Genomic DNA, 17976 nt, shown 5'->3' with positions numbered 1-17976 from the left:
CACACACACACACACACACACACACACACACACACACACACACACACTGTATGTTACGTTATTTCAAGAGAGGTATTAAAGAGACCTTTCCAGGCAGGGCAGTCTGAGAGAATTTACAATGAAGTCATTCCCCCTAGTCACTCCACTATAGTTAGAGGTGCAGAGCTAAGGTGAGGAATTATCTCAGTCCCTCTACCACATACCACCATCCCCTGAAAAGATCTCTTCTGACTACCCTACAAATCACCCTGGTTAATCATGATTTTTAACAGAAAAAACTGGTCTGTGAGATGGGCACATAGAACATATTCCCATTCTGTTAAAGGAAGCCTACAATATGGGGCGCCTGGGTGGCGCAGTCGGTTAGGTGTCCGACTTCAGCCAGGTCACGATCTCGCGGTCCGTGAGTTCGAGCCCCGCGTCGGGCTCTGGGCTGATGGCTCAGAGCCTGGAGCCTGTTTCCGATTCTGTGTCTCCCTCTCTCTCTGCCCCTCCCCCGTTCATGCTCTGTCTCTCTCTGTCCCAAAAATAAATAAACGTTGAAAAAAAAAATTAAAAAAAAAAAAAAAAGGAAGCCTACAATAAAAACAGAAATGAATAAACTAACATGTAAGAGGTAAAGTCTAAACACGTCAGAGCAAGTAAAACATTAATTGTATTTAAGGAAAAAGTGTTCTCTTCCCCTCCGGCTCAGATAGAAGAACAGGAAGAAGAGGAAATTGAGATAGTTAAGAAGTCTGGAAGCCTAGTGGGGGAAATAAATCCCTCAGAGAAAAATTCAGTTTCTAGATTCCCCAAGGAGTAATAATCCTCTGAGAGAAAGGGAAAAAAAAATAAAGAGGAAAAAAAAAAGTTACAAAGAGATCTGATCAAAACTCATGAGTCAAAGACAGAGCTTTGGAAGTGGTTATAGTTTTTAAACCTGAAACATGTGAGCTGTAGAGAAGACAGAAAAGGGCTATGAGAACTCTTGATTGTTTTTGCTTTATTCTACCCACCCTTACTTGTTTAAAACTCAATTAAGTTTAACACTAAACTAAGGTCTCAATCTTTTAAAAAAAAAAAAGATTAAAAAGAAGAATTTGTGGAGTGCCTGGCTGGCTCCATCAGTAGACCATGCAACTCTTGATCTTGGGGTTGAGTTCAAGCCCCATATTGAGTGTAGAGTACTTAAGAAATAAAATTAAATCTTAAATAAATAAACCCAGGTCTCATGGGATGCTTTTCCACCTCAAATCTCACATTTATCTTCCTCAAGAGATTTCCAAATAACTATTAAAATCAGATACTAAAGAACACATATACTGGTTAAAGAAAAAATAAAGGGGGAAGAGGAGCAATCAATTGTATCAGTAAGTAGTCATTATGAAAATAAACTAGCAAGCAAAAAAGCATTTCAGACCACAGGTAAAATCACAACCCCAAACTCCTAAGACCTCTGTGTTCCCAAAACTCATGCACCCACCTAAGCAAAACAAAACAAAACTAACCATGCCAAATTTGGGGTCTTCAGCCTTAAAAACTTTTGCCAAGTAACAGCCCTCCTCTATAAGATGCTTTTCTGCGTTCTTTCAAGTAATACTTTAGGCCCATCCCTAAGAAACTTCATCTAACATGTATATTACCCTCCTCTCTTTTCAAAGATAAAAATTTTATTTTTTTTTAGGTTGATTGATTTCTTTTTGAGAGAGAGAGGGAGCGAGCAGGGGAGGGGCAGAGAGAGGAGAGAATCCCAAGCAGGCTCTGTGCTATCAGATAAATAAAGGCACCCCATTTATTTAAAATTTTTATTTTGGGGGAGCCTAGATGGCTCAGTCAGTTAAGCGTCCAACTCTTGATTTCCACTCAGGTCAGGATCTCATGGTTCATGAGTTCAAGCCCCATTAGCCTGCTTGGGATTCTCTCTCTCTCTCTCTCTCTCTCTCTCTGTCTCCCTCCCTCTCTCCCTCCCCCCCTCTCTCTCTCTCCCCCTACCCCTCCCCTGCTTGTGCTCTCTCTGTCTCAAAATAAATAAACTTAGGAAAAAAATTTAAATAAAGAAGCAAATGACTGAGGGAAGCTGAAAAAGTACACTGATTGGCAAACATAATACTGAGCATGTCCCTCTATGTATATATAGTATTGTGCTTTATTTAACATGTGAAGACTTTATAGTCTATTCTGAAATTTGAACTATACTCATGCAGGTATTCAAAAACATCAATAAGCATTACTTTTTTTTTAAATACTACAATTCCAGCTTTAGAAACTTTATTAACAGAGAGAGAGTGAGCACTATAGCTACATATTTTTGCTGTCCTGACTTTGTAAACACTGCTTTAAGAAGCAACACTTTTTCCTTACCACTTAATCTCTTCCACTGACCTACTCTTGCTTCCCACAATAAACCCTCTTTACAGGCCTTTAAGGAGACCTCTCTTGGGGCACCTGGGTGGCTCAGTCGGTTGGGCATCCAACTTCAGCTCGGGTCATGATCTCACAGCTCCTGAGTTCGAGCCCCACATCAGGTTCTCTGCTGTCAGCATGTAGCCCACTTTGGTTCCTGTCTCCCTCTCTGCTCCTCCCCAGCTCAGGCTTTCTATCTCAAAAATAAATAAAAAGATCAAAAAAAAAATTTTTTTTAAAAGAGGCCTCTCTTTACAATGAACTTCGTATCTCTACCCTTAAGCAGATATGAAAAAGCAACCTACCTGCCATCCAGCTCTATTCTTGTCCATTCACTCTCTAACCAACCAAAGAAACTGGACAAGGATAAGTGAGGAATTATAAATATAAACCTTCACATATGGAAGAAAAAGAGAAACTTCAAAAAAATTATGTAGGGTTGTAGATTAGGATGGGTGGATGCTGGAAAGCTAGGTGATTCAGGAAGCCTTAACAGGCATTAAGATGTCGACTACGTCTGGTGACACAGGAATGTTAGGACCAAAAGATTAATGACACAGATCTGACAAAGGAGAGAAATGAAAGGAGGTCATTTAAACTATGGTCTGAATGTCTGTGTCCCTCCAAAATTCATGTGTTGAAAACTTAACGCCCAATGTCATAGTATTAGGAGTTGGGGCCTTTGGGAGGTACCTCGGTCATGAGGGTGAAGGCCCCACGAATGGGATTAGTGTCCTTATTAAAGGGATGCCAAGGAGTTTCCTTCTCCTTCTGCCATGTGAGGACACAGTGAAAAGTCTGCAACTGAAGAGGGCCCTCACCTGACCACGCTGGCACTCTGATCTCACACCTCCAGCCTCCAGAAGTGTGTGTGATAAATATCTGTTGTCTATAAGCTACTCAGTCTGTATTTTGTTACAGCAGCGCAATTGAACTAAGACAGAAATCATCAACTGTATCTGGTGACAAAGCAGTGTGAGGACACAAACATTAATAACAGCTAATTTGACAATAGAAAAGAAAGGAGGAAGGATGATTAAGAGATATAAAGGACAGATGGTGATAGATAAAGGAAGAAACAAAGAGAAGGAGTAAATAACTGAGATGGAGTAAAAGCCAACAAAGAGAGGGAAGGAACTAAATACAGTAGTACTGACCAGTTATCGTATATGGCAAACATGACAGAGATGGAGAGTTAGGTGACCGGAAGGGATGAGAAAAGGGAGGGAAAAAATAAGAACACTGGGGAGAGCTGGGGGGAAGAGGAAAGAAAGGAAAAGAAATGAAAAGCAGGAGGTAGAGAAGGGATGGAAAGATGTAAGACAAAAATGCTGTGTTTACCCTTGCATTCACTAGCATACTTTCCCCTCTCAGACGCTTAGAGAAACAAAGTCCTCAATTTTTGTGATATGGCAGCTTTTTACAAAACATAAAAGTCGTGCCTCACACATTTCCTCATCCCCTGTTTTGCTACTCTTGTCTCCAATCATTTTACAACCCTTTCCCTGGCTCCTCTTCCCTTACTCCACTTCTAAGATTCCTAGTCAAATACCATCCAATTATGACAATCCTTTGGTAATTTCTCCCATCGACAATTTCCCCACTTATTTACTGAATATTAATCTGCATTAATAACTTGAGAGTAGATAAGAATTCCTAAGCTAGTTCACAGACACAGAGGCTTTGCTTTTCCAGGCAGAGCCTCCTTTTATTGTCCATAGCGCCTAGGAATAACACTCTGAACACAGTGAATGTCTGCCTTAGGTCTAGGAAATCATTCTATATGTTACAAGCCTTCTCTTAGACAATACAGACTTGGACTACATAAAAGATCTCCTACCTTCATTTTAGCCCTCTCCCCACTGCACCAAACATTCTAACTGACAAACAAGAATTACATAGTGCATGAAGTGTTATAATTAATCAACATAACTTTTGAATATCTGACATGTGTAATTATCATCCTAGGACGTCATATCATCCAATTCTATAGGCTGTAGTCCAATGTAGTATAGGGATATAGTACCATTGAATACCTAAAAATCGCCCCTAAAATTTTGACTTAGTGTCCATGTCCTTATCAAGTTTACTTTGGGAGACTGATTTTGTCTTTTATCTTTATACCTCAGAAGTCAGAGGCACCTCTTTTAGATTATTTCAACTTATTAGCATTTACTACTATAAAATAAAAGTAAACAGTGCTATAAAAGAAGTGAATAAAAGAATTATCACAGAAACCTACAGTATACCCACAGAATCCCATTTCCTTGACTCTTCTTTGTGGTGGTAATCTAATATCTTCTAAAGCTGGTTGCTAATACTTCTCAAATGAGCAACCGTATTTTGCTACATCTTATCTTGTTGCTTACGTTCATTTCCCTAAAACATGAAGCAAATTTTGCCTAACTGCATCTACTCAAAGGGAGCAAGTGAAGAGGAAATGAGAAACACTTACTGCTCTGGCAGCTTCCCCAAAGTCAATCTTTAGCCGTCCCATGGCTCTTATGATTGCAATGATAGACTGTATGGTATTGCTGTAGACAACTACTTTATATTGTTTACATTCTTCCTCCGAATAGCCATCCTCATGAATGATTCTTTAAAAAGAAAACCATAGATCATTACCACGGACATAAAATAAAAAGATACTACAGACTTCCATGCATTATGAGGAAGTGTAGTTTTACAAAAGGCCATGTTCCAACTTACTTCATCTGTTTCACGATGGTGCTTTTACCAGATTCTCCAGCACCTGAAAGAAACAAAAACCAGACTTTGAATTCACTTGTAATTGAACAAAGTATGAAATCGACACGAGGGATAATTCTAGACTAATGGAAACCACAGGTCCTAGGGCAAACTTAGGTGAGGCTTTCTATCCAGAAAAACTACTAAACTGGGGTGCCTGGATGGCTCAGTCAGTTAAGCCACTTCCACTCAGGTCATGATCTCCCGGCTCAAGGGTTCAAACCCCATGTCAGGCTCTATTAGAGCTGACAGCTTGGAGCCTAGAGCCTGTTTCAGATTCTGTGTCTCCCTCTCTCCCCTGTTCATGCTGTCTCTCTCTCTCAAAATAAACATTAAAAAAAAAAAAAGAAAACTACTAAACTTTCCTATTAGAGTTTTTTACTTTCTTAGCATAACTTAGCAACCAAATATAATCACTGAAAGTAATCCCAGGACCTATTTGATATCATTTGTGTAAAGTAGGCATGCTCAAGGAGATATGGCAATGTAAACACCTCTAGGAACTCATCCTCTACACAAAACATCATGATGTAGAAAATAAACACAGGTAAAAATGAAATGATTAGTTTTTGGCCTATTCGCTTTTATTAATTCCTCTGTCAACATCCATGGATCTGAGGAATGTTCCAAGAGCAATCCTCTCAGCCATGTGACTAGAGTTCAAAATAGAAACACAGGAGCCGTCGCCTCCACTGCTTTTTTTCTCTATATATGCTCTCAAAACCACATTTCCCCCGTCTGCAAGCTGGAATCACTTTAATGATCACCAATGTCAGATGAGTCCTCCGAACTTGTTATTTCACCTGCATTTCCCACATTTTTTATTAATTAATTAATTAATTAATTAATTCTCCCACCTTCCAAGATGCCTATATCATACCACCTCTTCTCTCTCTCAAACCTTACAAACTCTTTCCCACTTCTGACTCTCTGGTGATGATCTTTCCTCTCCCTTCTTGGAAAAATTACAGCACTCAAGAAACTAGTTCATAACCAAATCCCATAACCAAATCCACCAATCTACCTGTACCCCTACTAATATTCTCTATCTTCATCAATGGATGAACGGTCTCTGCTAATGTCTAAGACTAACCCCTCCAATTGTACCCTAAACCACCTGATTTTACCTATTGACAGTCTTGGCTACTGCAATTATCCCATGTCACTCATATGTGAAGTTCTCTCTTCCCACTGGGACACTCTCATCAGTATACAAACTTGCTGTAGTATCTTCCATTTTAAATCAACACACACCCCCATTCCAGACTTTCCGGGACTCTGCACATATTCCTCTAACTACTACTCCATACTCTCTTTTCCTGAGTTGTCTATACCCATGTTCTCCGGTTCTGTACTTCCAATTCTCTCCTTAAGCCACCCCAACCAGATGTTCATATCTACCACTCTACTGAAACCACTTCTCATGGTGTCTAACAGCTTCCATTTTAACAAACCCAATGGTCAATTCTAGGTCCTCATCTTACCCAACCTCTTGCACAGAATTTGTCCAATGATGACTTCTCCCCTTGAAATATTTTCTTCACTAGGCAGGCTTCCAGACCCCATATTCTCCTCGTTTGACCCCTACCCCACTCCTCAGTCTCCTCCCTCTGGTCTCTGAATCCGAAAGGTTATAGTGTTTCAGCACTTCTTCCTTGGGCCCTTTTCTCTACCTACATTCATTCTTTAGGTCATTTCATCAAATCCCCTGGTCTTAAACACCATTTATAAATTGATAGCAATAGTTAATATCTGGGGTACACTGCGTGCCAGATGCTGTTCTAAGCCCTTTGCTTTTATTAACTCGTTTAATCCTCACAATAACCCAGTGAGGCAGACACTTATTTTCTCCATTTCATAGATGAGGTAAATGAAGCAGAGAGATGCCAAGTTAACTTGTCCACAATTAAAGCCAGTAAGTGGCAAAGCTGAAATCTGTATTCACACAATTAGGCTCCAGTTGTTGGATACTGCTTCTATGCTAATGATTTCCAAATTTATATCTCTAACCTTGGTTCCAGAGTCATACATCTAAACCACCTACCTGATAAATCTCATTAAATTTTGAATAGGCACCTCAAACTTAAGATGCCCAAAAGTGAGTTCCTGCTTTCTTACCCTTACCCCCAAACAAACCCTGCTCCACCCTGTTCTCATCTGAGTAAATACTAGCACTCGCCCAGTTGCTCAGGCCAAAAATGGTAGGTCACATGGAACTAATACACAGATAGAATGTAGGTACCAGTACCAACATGTATATCAAATATTAGTAAAGCTTAATTTTTGAAAAATAAATATATAGTTGTAACAGTTTCTTCTTATACCACATAGATTATCATAAGCACATTGGAAACCACAAGCCTGGATCACTATAAAAGCTTCCTAAATGGTCCAATGCCTGAGACCTTGCCTTTCCTATGGTCAGTTTTCCACTCAGTAGCTGCAATGAACTTTCAAAAGGTAAATCAAATCATGTCGCAAATCTGCCCCAAAACTCCTATGGTCTCCAATTACAGCTGACCCTTGAATAACACAGGTTTGGACTACATAGGTCCATTTATACACATTTTTTTTTCAATAAATGCAATACAGTACTGTAATATTTAAAAAAAAAATTTTAACGTTTATTTATTTTTGAGACAGAGAGAGAGCATGAATGGGAGAGGGTCAGAGAGAGGGAGACACAGAATCTGAAACAGGCTCCAGGCTCTGAGCTGTCAGCACAGAGCCCGACGTGGGGCTCAAACTCACGGACCGCGAGATCATGACCTGAACCGAAGTCGGCCGCTTAACCAACTGAGCCACCCAGGCGCCCCAGTACTGTAATATTTTAATAACATTTTCTTTTCTCTAGTTTACTTTATTGTAAGAATACAGAAAATAATACACATAACACAAAAAATGTGTTTATTATTTGTTACTGGTAAGACTTCCAGTCAATCGTAGGCTACTAGGGAGTGCCTGGGTGGCTTGGTCAATTGAGTATAGGACTCTTGGTTTCAGCTCAGGTCATGATCTCACAGTTTGGGAGTTCAAGTCCCACATCAGGCTATGTGCTGACAGTGCAGAGCCTGCTTGGGATTCTCTGTATCCCTCTCTCTATATCCCTTCCCTGCTCTTGCTTTCTCTCAAGATAAATAAGTAAATAAATTTAAAAAAATAGTAGGCTTTTAGTAGTTAAGTTTTGGGGGAGTCAAAAAGTTATACACAGGTTTTTCAGTATGCAGGGTGGGGTGGGGGTATTAGTACCCCTATGCCATGTCATTCAAGGGTCAACTGTACACTCAAATTAAAATCCATGGGCAGGGGCACCTGGGTGGCTCAATCGGTTGAGCATCTGACTCTTGGTTTCAGCTCAGGTCATGATCTCAGGGTTTCGTGAGTTCAAGTCCCACATCAGGCTCCATGCTGTGGCATCACAGAGCCTGCTTGGGATTTTCTCTCTCTCTCTCTGCCCCTCCCCAATTTGTACTGTCTCTGTCTAAATAAATAAATAAATAACTTTAATTTTAAAAAAATCCATGGGCAAGAAGGTGAAACAAGCTCTGGTCCCTGCCTACCACTTTACCCTCAATTCCTATCATTCTCCACTTTGTTCTCTCTGCTCTTGTCAGACTAGCTTTCTTGCTCTTCTTCCAACATACCAAACTGGTCCTCAGTGAGCTAGATCCTGACTCATGCTCCCTGGCATTTACTATTCCCTCTGACTGGAAAGTCTTTGCAAGAGTTTCTTCTTCCCTCAGAACAGCCTTCCCTGATTAATCCATCTAAACAGTCCCCACCCCATCACTCTCTCTCTTACTCTAGGTTATATTTTTTCAAAGCACTGATCAGTTCTTCACACCACAGATTTGTTCATTTCCTATCTCACTAGACTATAAACCCCATGAAGGTTTAGTCATCTCTGTATTCCCAGGGCCTAGAACTGGCCATGACATAAATTGGCTAGCAAATAAATATTCTGGAACAGATAAATTACTAATGCTTAATAAGCACAATCCTTGGGGCGCCTGGGTGGCGCAGTCGGTTAAGCGTCCGACTTCAGCCAGGTCATGATCTCGCGGTCCGTGAGTTCGAGCCCTGCGTCGGGCTCTGGGCTGATGGCTCAGAGCCTGGAGCCTGCTTCCGATTCTGTGTCTCCCTCTCTCTCTGCCCCTCCCCCGTTCATGCTCTGTCTCTCTCTGTCCCAAAAATAAATAATAAAAAAAAACACAAAGGTTTAAGCACAATCCTTTACTAAATATTTCTCAACTCTACCAACCAAAACTGTTAGTTAAAACAAAATTCAAATAATTTGAAAATTCCAGGAATCTACATTTTTACATACTCAAAAAGGACATTTCTGTCCGACTTTATCTCTGCTCTTATCATCTAACCAATAATTAGGGGTAGCACTAAATATTCATATAACACAAAGAATTTTTTTCAATTTTATTTTTTAAATTTACATCCAAATTAGTTAACATACAGTCCAACAATGATTTCAGGAGTAGATTCCTTAGTGCCCCTTACCCATTTAGCCCATCTCCCCTCCCACAACCTCTCCAGTAACCCTCTGTTCACCAATATTTAAGAGTCTCTCATGTTTTGTCCCCCTCCTTGTTTTTATATTATTTTTGCTTCCCTTCCCTTATGTTCATCTGTTCTGTATCTTTAATGACACTGTTAGAAAAAAGTGCTTTCTCCCATAGATATCTAAAAAAAAAACTGAGGCACCCTGGGTGGCTCAGTCAATTAAGCATCCAACTCTTGACTTCTGCTCAGGTCATGATCTCATGGCTTCAGGACTTCAAACTCTTGTGTAAGAGCCTGGGATTGTCCCTCTCCCTGCCCCTCCCCTGCCTGAACTCTGTCTCTCTCAAAATAAATAAATGAATTTAAGAAAATTAAAAAAAATTTTTTAATGATTCAATTCTGGAGAAGAGAATACAAAAGCATACCAGGTATATTTTAAATACTAGTTTAAAACACAGAATTCCTAGATGACCCCATGTTAGCAACAGCTACTAAGTTAACTAGGAAAAATAGAAATAAATGAAGTAATGTGCACATTTTTTAATATATTGAAAGCAGGATTTCTATCATTTATGTTGGACTGAATGAAATAATCAATGAGTCTATTATTCTCAGAACCAATTTCTACCCATTTAATTAAGTTCCACCCTATGAAGGTGGTGATTTTATTTATTTTTTAAAGCTTTATTTTATTTTTGAGAGAGACAGAGACAGCACAAGTAGGGGAGAGGCAGAGAGAGAGGAGAGAGAGAATCCCAAGCCAATTCTGCACTGCTAGCACAGAGCCCAATGGGGGGCTTGAACTCACAAACCGTGAGACCATGACCTGAGCCGAAACAAAGAGACGCTTAACCGACTGAATCCAGGCACCCCTGAAGGTGACGATTTTAAAAAAGTATGTTGCCCTGCTTCTCATGTTTCCAAGGTTCCCTGATAAAATGTCAGTTTGTCCTTCTCTTTACTATCACACTACATATATTCACCCAAGCTTTTACTAGGCATCCAGTTCCACCTCTTAAAGGCACCTCTTACTGACCACAGAACTAAATAGAGGATGTATTTTATTGGGTGTTCCAGGGCATTTTGTGCAAAGAATGAATTGCTTTATACCAAAAGTCTTTGAGCATTCAGCTTCTAGATCAGCAAGAAAAGTGTCACCATCTTACCTGTCTTCCAAGTACGAAATCTAAGAATCATCTGGAACCCACTCACTCTTCTCTCCTTACATCAAGCTGTAACAAAATCTCTCTTCTTATGCATTTCTCAAATGAATCCTTTCTACTCCTCACAGGGCTGAGCCTGACAGTGTTTACTATTATGTTACTGCTGAAATTTCTCAAACTTCTAGCTCAAAGCCCCTCTTTCTTATCATTTCCAAATGGCACTAATAACTCTCTAAATTCTTCTAACATTTTCTATAACCCTTTCTTATTAGGTCTGAACTCTTAATTTTTACCTCAATCCTCTTGTGTTCCATTGCTTTGGTAGTAAGTTTCCTCTCTAATAACATCTTGCTCTTAGGCCTTCCCAAAACTGCTTCCCATGTCTCATCTCCCTCCCCCAATACATATTACATGATGTTTGGAACTTTCCTAATTTTATTCACTTTTTTTTTTTTTTTTAATCTATCTTCCTTTAAAACTCATCACAAATTTGGAGCGCCTGGGTGGCTCAGACGGTTAAGCAGTTCACTTCGGCTCGGTCACAATCTCATGGTTCATGAGTTCAAGCCCCACATCAGGCTCTCTACTGTCAGAACAGAGCCCACTTTGGATCCTCTGTCCCTCAAAATAAATAAACTTAAAAAGAATTCACAAATTTAAGCAGATATTCATTTTCCCATCTTCAATCTACCACAGTAAAAATATTAAGGAAACAAAGAATGGAATAGATACAAAGGAACTGCAAAGATACAACCTATAGCTTGGAGAGGGAGGAAGTAAAGAAGACTCTGTAGGCAGGAGGGATGGAAATGGTCAGGGTATAGGATACAGAGGGGAGAAAAGTCAGGAGGGAATGGAATCATTTCGACTTAGAAGACTCATCCTTAAAACAGTATGTATCTAAAGAACATCTCCTATAAAGAGGAAGAAAGGATTGGGGAGGGGAGGGAAGTATGGAGATTTTTGAGAGAAAAAGGAGAAAAGGAGCCAAATTAGATGGACTTACAATAAAAGGAAGACAATCTGCAGAGGATAAAGGGGTAGAATTAATTTAGAAAATCTTATAAACAATCAAATAGAACAAGGTCAGATGAAAAACAATTCACCAGTATATACTCTACCATAAAATCATTATATTTACCTAAATACATCCCACATTTCATTCTTAAGGAGCTCCTGGTGAGGAGACACCATCACATGTTCCCCCTATTTCTTCCCATAACATAAATTATGGGCATGAAAAATGAGAGACAGTGACAATGTCTTTGCAAAACTTTTAAAGGCCAGTGAAGTGCTAATATAAGTAAATAATTATCATGAGCAAATACATTCAACTTACACACGCACTGATTTTAAAAAATTAATTAACCCTAGGGCACCTGGGTGGCTCAGTCAGTTGGGTATCTGACTTTGGCTCAGGTCATGATCTCAAAGTTTGTGGGTTCAGGCCCCACATCAGGCTCTGCGCTGGCAGCACAGGACCTGCTTGGGATTCTTTCTCTTTCTCTTTCTCTCTCTCTCTCTCCCTCTCCCTCTCCCTCTGTCCTTCCCCCACTCTCAATCTCTCTCAAAATAAACTTAAAAAAATTTTTAAAGAAGTTAACCCTAAAAGATGGTTGATATTCAAAAACACAGTCACCCGATATCTTCTCTTTCTTCTTTCACTTTGACTAAAAGAAACCTTACAGCCAGTCCAAGCAAGGTACATGAGTATATTATGCTTTTTTATACTCCTGTGCCTTCAGGCACAATGAATTTCCTTATCTGTAAAACAAGGGTCAATAGGAGATGTTCAGAACAGTACCTGGTACATAGCAGGCATTCAACAAATGTTAACCAGCTATTATTTGTGAATGCTGTTTTCACTGTTTTGAATACTACCAAGTAATATTAAGTCCCCAAAAGTTTAATTTAATAAAAAACTCCCTAGATAGTGTGTGTTGGTTCAAAATCCAGCAGAAATGGTATAACTATTTAGCAGCTATTTCACAATAATAAAACCCTAGATGGAGGCTGGATTCTCACACTACAACCGAAACTTAGAGCCTAAATGCCACAGCAAACTGTGTCAAAGCATTAATCATTTTCTCCACCCTACCATGAGCAACAAAAACACTCTCTTCTTTAAATATATTTTCAGCCCTTAGATACTCCTAACTACCTCTCCTCCCACACTTCTCACCTATCTGCACTTCTTACAGCTTTTCCTTGAACGTTCCTCAAAGGTTTTTGTACCACTATCATGGGTACTAGCAGTTATTCCAATAGCAACCCAAACATCTCCTTCTCCTTTTTCCTTTGTGGAGAAATCTTGAACTCCTAAAAGTTCAGCATTTTAAGTAGGGCATAGCCCCCTTTCTAGAGGTCTGCATAGCTAAGTCCCAATATGGCACTATTTTTAGACAATCTTCTAGCCAGTGCTAAACCAAGATACTCTTCTTGGTCTTTCTACAGCCCACCCATGCTCTCCCTTCCACACACATGGGAGCATACGACTAGATCATGCATAGACAGCCTCCCACCCACAATAGGCTGAAAGCCTGATCAGCAAATATATTTGATTTTTCTAACTTCACTTAAAAAGATTTTTTTAATCAATGATACCATGTCGTAATAAATTCAGTGGAAAAGCAGATTTTAGTGCTAGCTCTACAATGACTAGCTGTGTGACCTTGGGCAAGTCACCTAACTTCACAATGCCTGTCTGTCTCCTTATACATAAAATGTGAAGGGCTTTGGCCTAGATTGCACTCTAACATTCTATGACTACAATTATTATAATGCTAAAAGTAGATTAAAACTCTACTTCTGACACACAGAGGCTTCAGATCAAACCACAGATCCACATCTTCCTATTTAACCCAACCATTCAAAATAGCTGCCATAATACAGTGATCAGCATGCTCTCCAATCACCCATTCCTGCTCAAGACTGGACAAAAAGTACAAAGAATTAAAGAGTGCAGCAATGTAAAGAAGTAAGAGTTATCTGGCAGCCAACCTTCTATATTTGTGTTTCAGGGTATTCTATAATTACATAGGCTCAAACTAACAGAACATTCAAGTTAGCAATTCAAGTTATATTGCTTTTCTTAAAAAAAAAAACAAAAAAACAAAAACAAAAAAATATGAGTACCTCTAACTAAAGATCACAGCAGCAGTCCATGATGTTTCTAATAATAAACTTATCTACTGCCCCCATTGATTTCTTTTTATTAACAGGCATAAGTAACTAACAAAATGAAAATTCAGATTAAAGTTAAAAATGACACTCGTTCAAAATGCTTTTCAAAGTACCATACTTAATACAAAAACCAGTTGCTCCCGAATCAGTAAAAGAAAAGGTTAGCAGAATTACAGACGGGAAAAACATTATGTAGCAAATAAAGATTGTTATTCATTCTTTTTTTTTTTTTTTTTTTAAACAAACATTCTCTCAAATGTGCCTGGAACTGGTGGACACAGAGACTTCAAATACAAAAAAGGAATGTGTGGTCTCATGGAAAAGTCAGATCTATTTTTCTTATGAAATTAGCAAGTTTCCATAGCCTAAAATATCAGAATAATCACTTCACCCAGCCCCCTGTCCCTCCAAGCAAGCCATGCCTCTACATATGAACACCCTTGAAAACCTACTCAATTCAAACTACAGCTCTCTGCTGAAGCTGTCTCCATTCCCTCTCCACGGAGTTACTACTCCCACTCTGATGGCTGACACAGATTCTACCCTTTCGGCATGAGTCCCAGAGGTTAATTTCCAAAACTAAGTCCCAAACTATCATTCTAAGCCACTTCACCTCATTATCTCTAGCCAAGTCTGTCTACTCTAAAAAAAATTATTTGCTTGTCTTTCCAACTCCTAATCTCCTTGCTTTTCATAAACTGCTAATTGGTTTTCTTGATTTTGATTAAAATGGTAATGAAACTCTTTCTAGTAGGATCTGAAAACCCTTCCACATCTGTGTACTTCTCCCTTAAGGGCACGCAACGACGCTCAACCTGGCCCTACAGCTTAGTGTCAAACACCATAACACTAATATTTGGTCAAACTACTGTAATTACTTGGGTTTGAACCTGTTTAGGACTCCATTAGTCCTAAACTCAAAAGCACACTCCTAGAAAGCACAAAACAGTGCCTTCCTTCTTTTTGTGTTTCTACTCCCCCACCCCATCTAGGACAGAGTAGGCACATAATAGCTGTGGGATGAATGGCTTGAGTTTCTGTGAGATTCAGTAGTTGCCTAATCACATTTTGTAAATGCCAGCTGCAATGGATGGAATTTTCAATGTGGGCAGTTAACAGAAGATTTCCATTCCTTTGCTATCTTTACTCAGCCCTACACCCATGCCTGGCTAGGCCTTCAACTCTCACCCCACAAGTATACCTGACAATAAATCTGGACTCACCCACAAGGCTTCTATTCTTTTTATTCCCCTCTAAGCCTTACTCTCAAATTCTACCCCAGCACCCTTGCACCCACCATCCGCTTCAGTGAAATAAACTGCTATGAATATGTCCTAAACATCCTGTGTCCCAACATCTAAAAGAGCGCATGAAACATAGTGAGTACTCAAATATTTGTTCAGTGAATGGATGAATGAATATCTTAAAGGTAAGAGATGACAGTAAGTTGTGACTGGGACAGAGATAATGGGTCTTGTCTGTGAAAAAGATTTTTCTAGGAAGCAATCACATACCCACAACCAAAAAGGCTTAAAGCACATTTAAGAAGTTTCTGATAAAACTAAACTGACATAGTAGACATAATTTCAGAATATATGCCTGCCTATATCCCCTAGAGATATCCCCACCTAGCTTCCTCAGTGGGCAACTGCCTACAAGACCTAAGCCACTCCCCAATCTGTGATTGGATCAGGAGTAAATACCTGACACAGGAATCACCCAGTCACAGGCTGACAAATGGCCTACACCCTGTGTGACCTAGCTCCAAAAGATGAGTAGGACCAATGAGATTATCTGAGGAACCTGCACTAGAGGATACAGAAAAAGTCATCCTAAACTATAAGATCATAATGTGTAAAATCCTAGATTAATGAGGGGGAAAAAAAAAAGAGGCAGCTCAGTCACTTTAGAATATGAAAATGGTAACTTGAGTGTTGCTAAAGATCATGTGTCCCCTTTGGGCAGCTGGCCAATCAAGAGGGAGAAGTGGGGTTTCTTCTACACTTTTGTGGAATATAAAAAGAATGCTTAAGGGAGCAGTTATTTGTAAGCAAGGAGGGGAGGATTATCATGACTGCCTCAATGTTCTGATTTTGGACCTGGTGAGTAAATTTCCTTTTATTTCTTTAAAAGCAGAGCAACAGGGGCGCCTGGGTGTCTCAGTTGGTTGGGCGTCTGACTTCAGCTCAGGTCATGATCTCACAGTTCGTGAGTTCAAGCCCCGCATTGGGCTCTGTGCTGCCGGTTTAGAGCCTGGAACCTGCTTCAAATTCTATGTCTCCCTCTCTCTGCTCCTCCTCCACTCATGCTCTGTCTCTCTCTCTCCTTCAAAAAAATAAATAAAAACATTAAAAAAAATTTTAAAGCAGAGCAAAAATTGTCATTTTAGTGCTGATGCTAAATTATATGGTATGTATATCTGACATGATTGAAAACTATTTTTGCAAAGGTGTATTTCTTTCTAGCTCTGCCTCAAAACTTTTCTTGTGAGATAGAAATGTAAAATACTCATTTTTAACCCATACAAAAAATTTGTTATATATAGTGATGTCCCCCAAAGTTAACTGGAATATCACACCCATTCATCAAAACCCACATTTTACATTTAAAATTTTACATTTAAAAACGTTAGAATCAGATCCCTACTTAAGTCTCCTAAACATTGATGGCACATACAGCACTTTTCTACACGTCTATTTAATCAAATATAAATGCCACATCTAAAAAATTCACAAATAGAGGGGTGCCTGGGTAGCTCAGTTGGTTAAGTGTCTGACTTCGGCTCAGGTCATGATCTCATGGTTCGTGGGTTTGAGCCCCAATCGGCTCTGTGCTGACAGCTCAGAGCCTGAAGCCTGCTTCAGATTCTGTGTCTCCTTCTCTCTCTGCCCCTCCCCTGCTCACGCTCTCTCTCAAAAATAAATATTTAAAAAAATTTTTTTAATTCACAAACAGTAAAATACTATAAACTGAGTTGTCAGGTCACAAAGATGCCTACAATTCCAATTTCCTCCAGCACATAAATGTTCACCAATACTGAAAGTCAAAACTCAGAAGTGTGGAGTTCATATACATATTTACTTTTACTAACCTTTTGCTACAGCATGAATAGCAGTGGAATGGCAAAAAAGGCAGCTAAGAGGGAGGAGAATGCAAAGTCCCTAGATGATTTACCTCCAAATTATATCTATATTCACCTCTATAAAATAAAAATATGGCTTAAAAGACAGCTACTAAAATTTAGAATCAACCTCTTCAAAGCCCTTGCACACTTTTCCAGCTTTTTCTCCCACATTCCTCCTATACCAACCCTCCATCCCAGGCAAATCTAACTAGTTGCTCACTCATGTTTCTGAGCCTTTGTATATACTACTCCCTCTGTGTGGATGCACTTCCCTCTAGTCTTTGTCTTAAGAGCTCCTATTTATCCTTCAAGGTCCACCTCAAATGTCGCCTCCTCTAGGAAGACTTCCCTGGCATGTTTCTTTCTCCTCCTCCCAAAATTGGTTGCTCCCTCTGTAACCACATTCCACGTATATTACCATGGTTTACTTGTATATCTCTACAACTTTGGCTGCTTAAGAGTTCTATTTCTCATTTATCTCCAGGCTAAAAAAGTACCTGTGCACATAAAAGATGATCTGAGATACCTAATCATAAATAAGCTCATAAATGAGCCTCCTCTGGATAGTGCAACACTAAAAACCAAAAAGTTCAATAAAAAGCAGCCTTGACTAAATGCAATGCAGTGTCCTAGATTAGATCCTGGAGCAGAAAAAGAACATGAGTGGAAAAACTGATGTAATCTAAATAATTATGTAGTTTAGTTAACATTAATGCACCAATACTATGCACTATTGTGCACCAATATTATACATTGTTGACCAACATACCACAGCTATCTAAGATGTCAATATTAACAGGAACCAGTATAAAGAGTATACAAGAACTCTAGGTACTATCTCTGCAACTTTCCTATAAA

At 39.4% G+C, this 17976-nt stretch overlaps 1 protein-coding gene across 1 annotated transcript in view; it reads right to left on the bottom strand.

The window, feature by feature from the left end:
• The window catches only part of GNAI3 (G protein subunit alpha i3), a 41123-nt gene that overhangs the window by 14707 nt on the left and 8440 nt on the right, over positions 1-17976 (bottom strand). The window contains exons 2-3 of the mRNA XM_040471240.1: positions 5095-5137; positions 4841-4982 (exon numbers count right to left, since the gene is read on the bottom strand). Of these exons, the coding sequence (XP_040327174.1) occupies positions 4841-4982; positions 5095-5137 (185 nt within the window). The remainder of the gene's footprint in view (positions 1-4840; positions 4983-5094; positions 5138-17976) is intronic.

This window comes from Herpailurus yagouaroundi, unplaced genomic scaffold, assembly GCF_014898765.1.
Source record: "Herpailurus yagouaroundi ecotype Mexico unplaced genomic scaffold, PumYag 77, whole genome shotgun sequence".
Classification (NCBI taxonomy): Eukaryota; Metazoa; Chordata; class Mammalia; order Carnivora; family Felidae; genus Herpailurus; species Herpailurus yagouaroundi.
The sequence above is the reverse complement of the archived record's forward strand: the minus strand, read 5'-3'. Positions and strand labels throughout refer to the sequence as shown.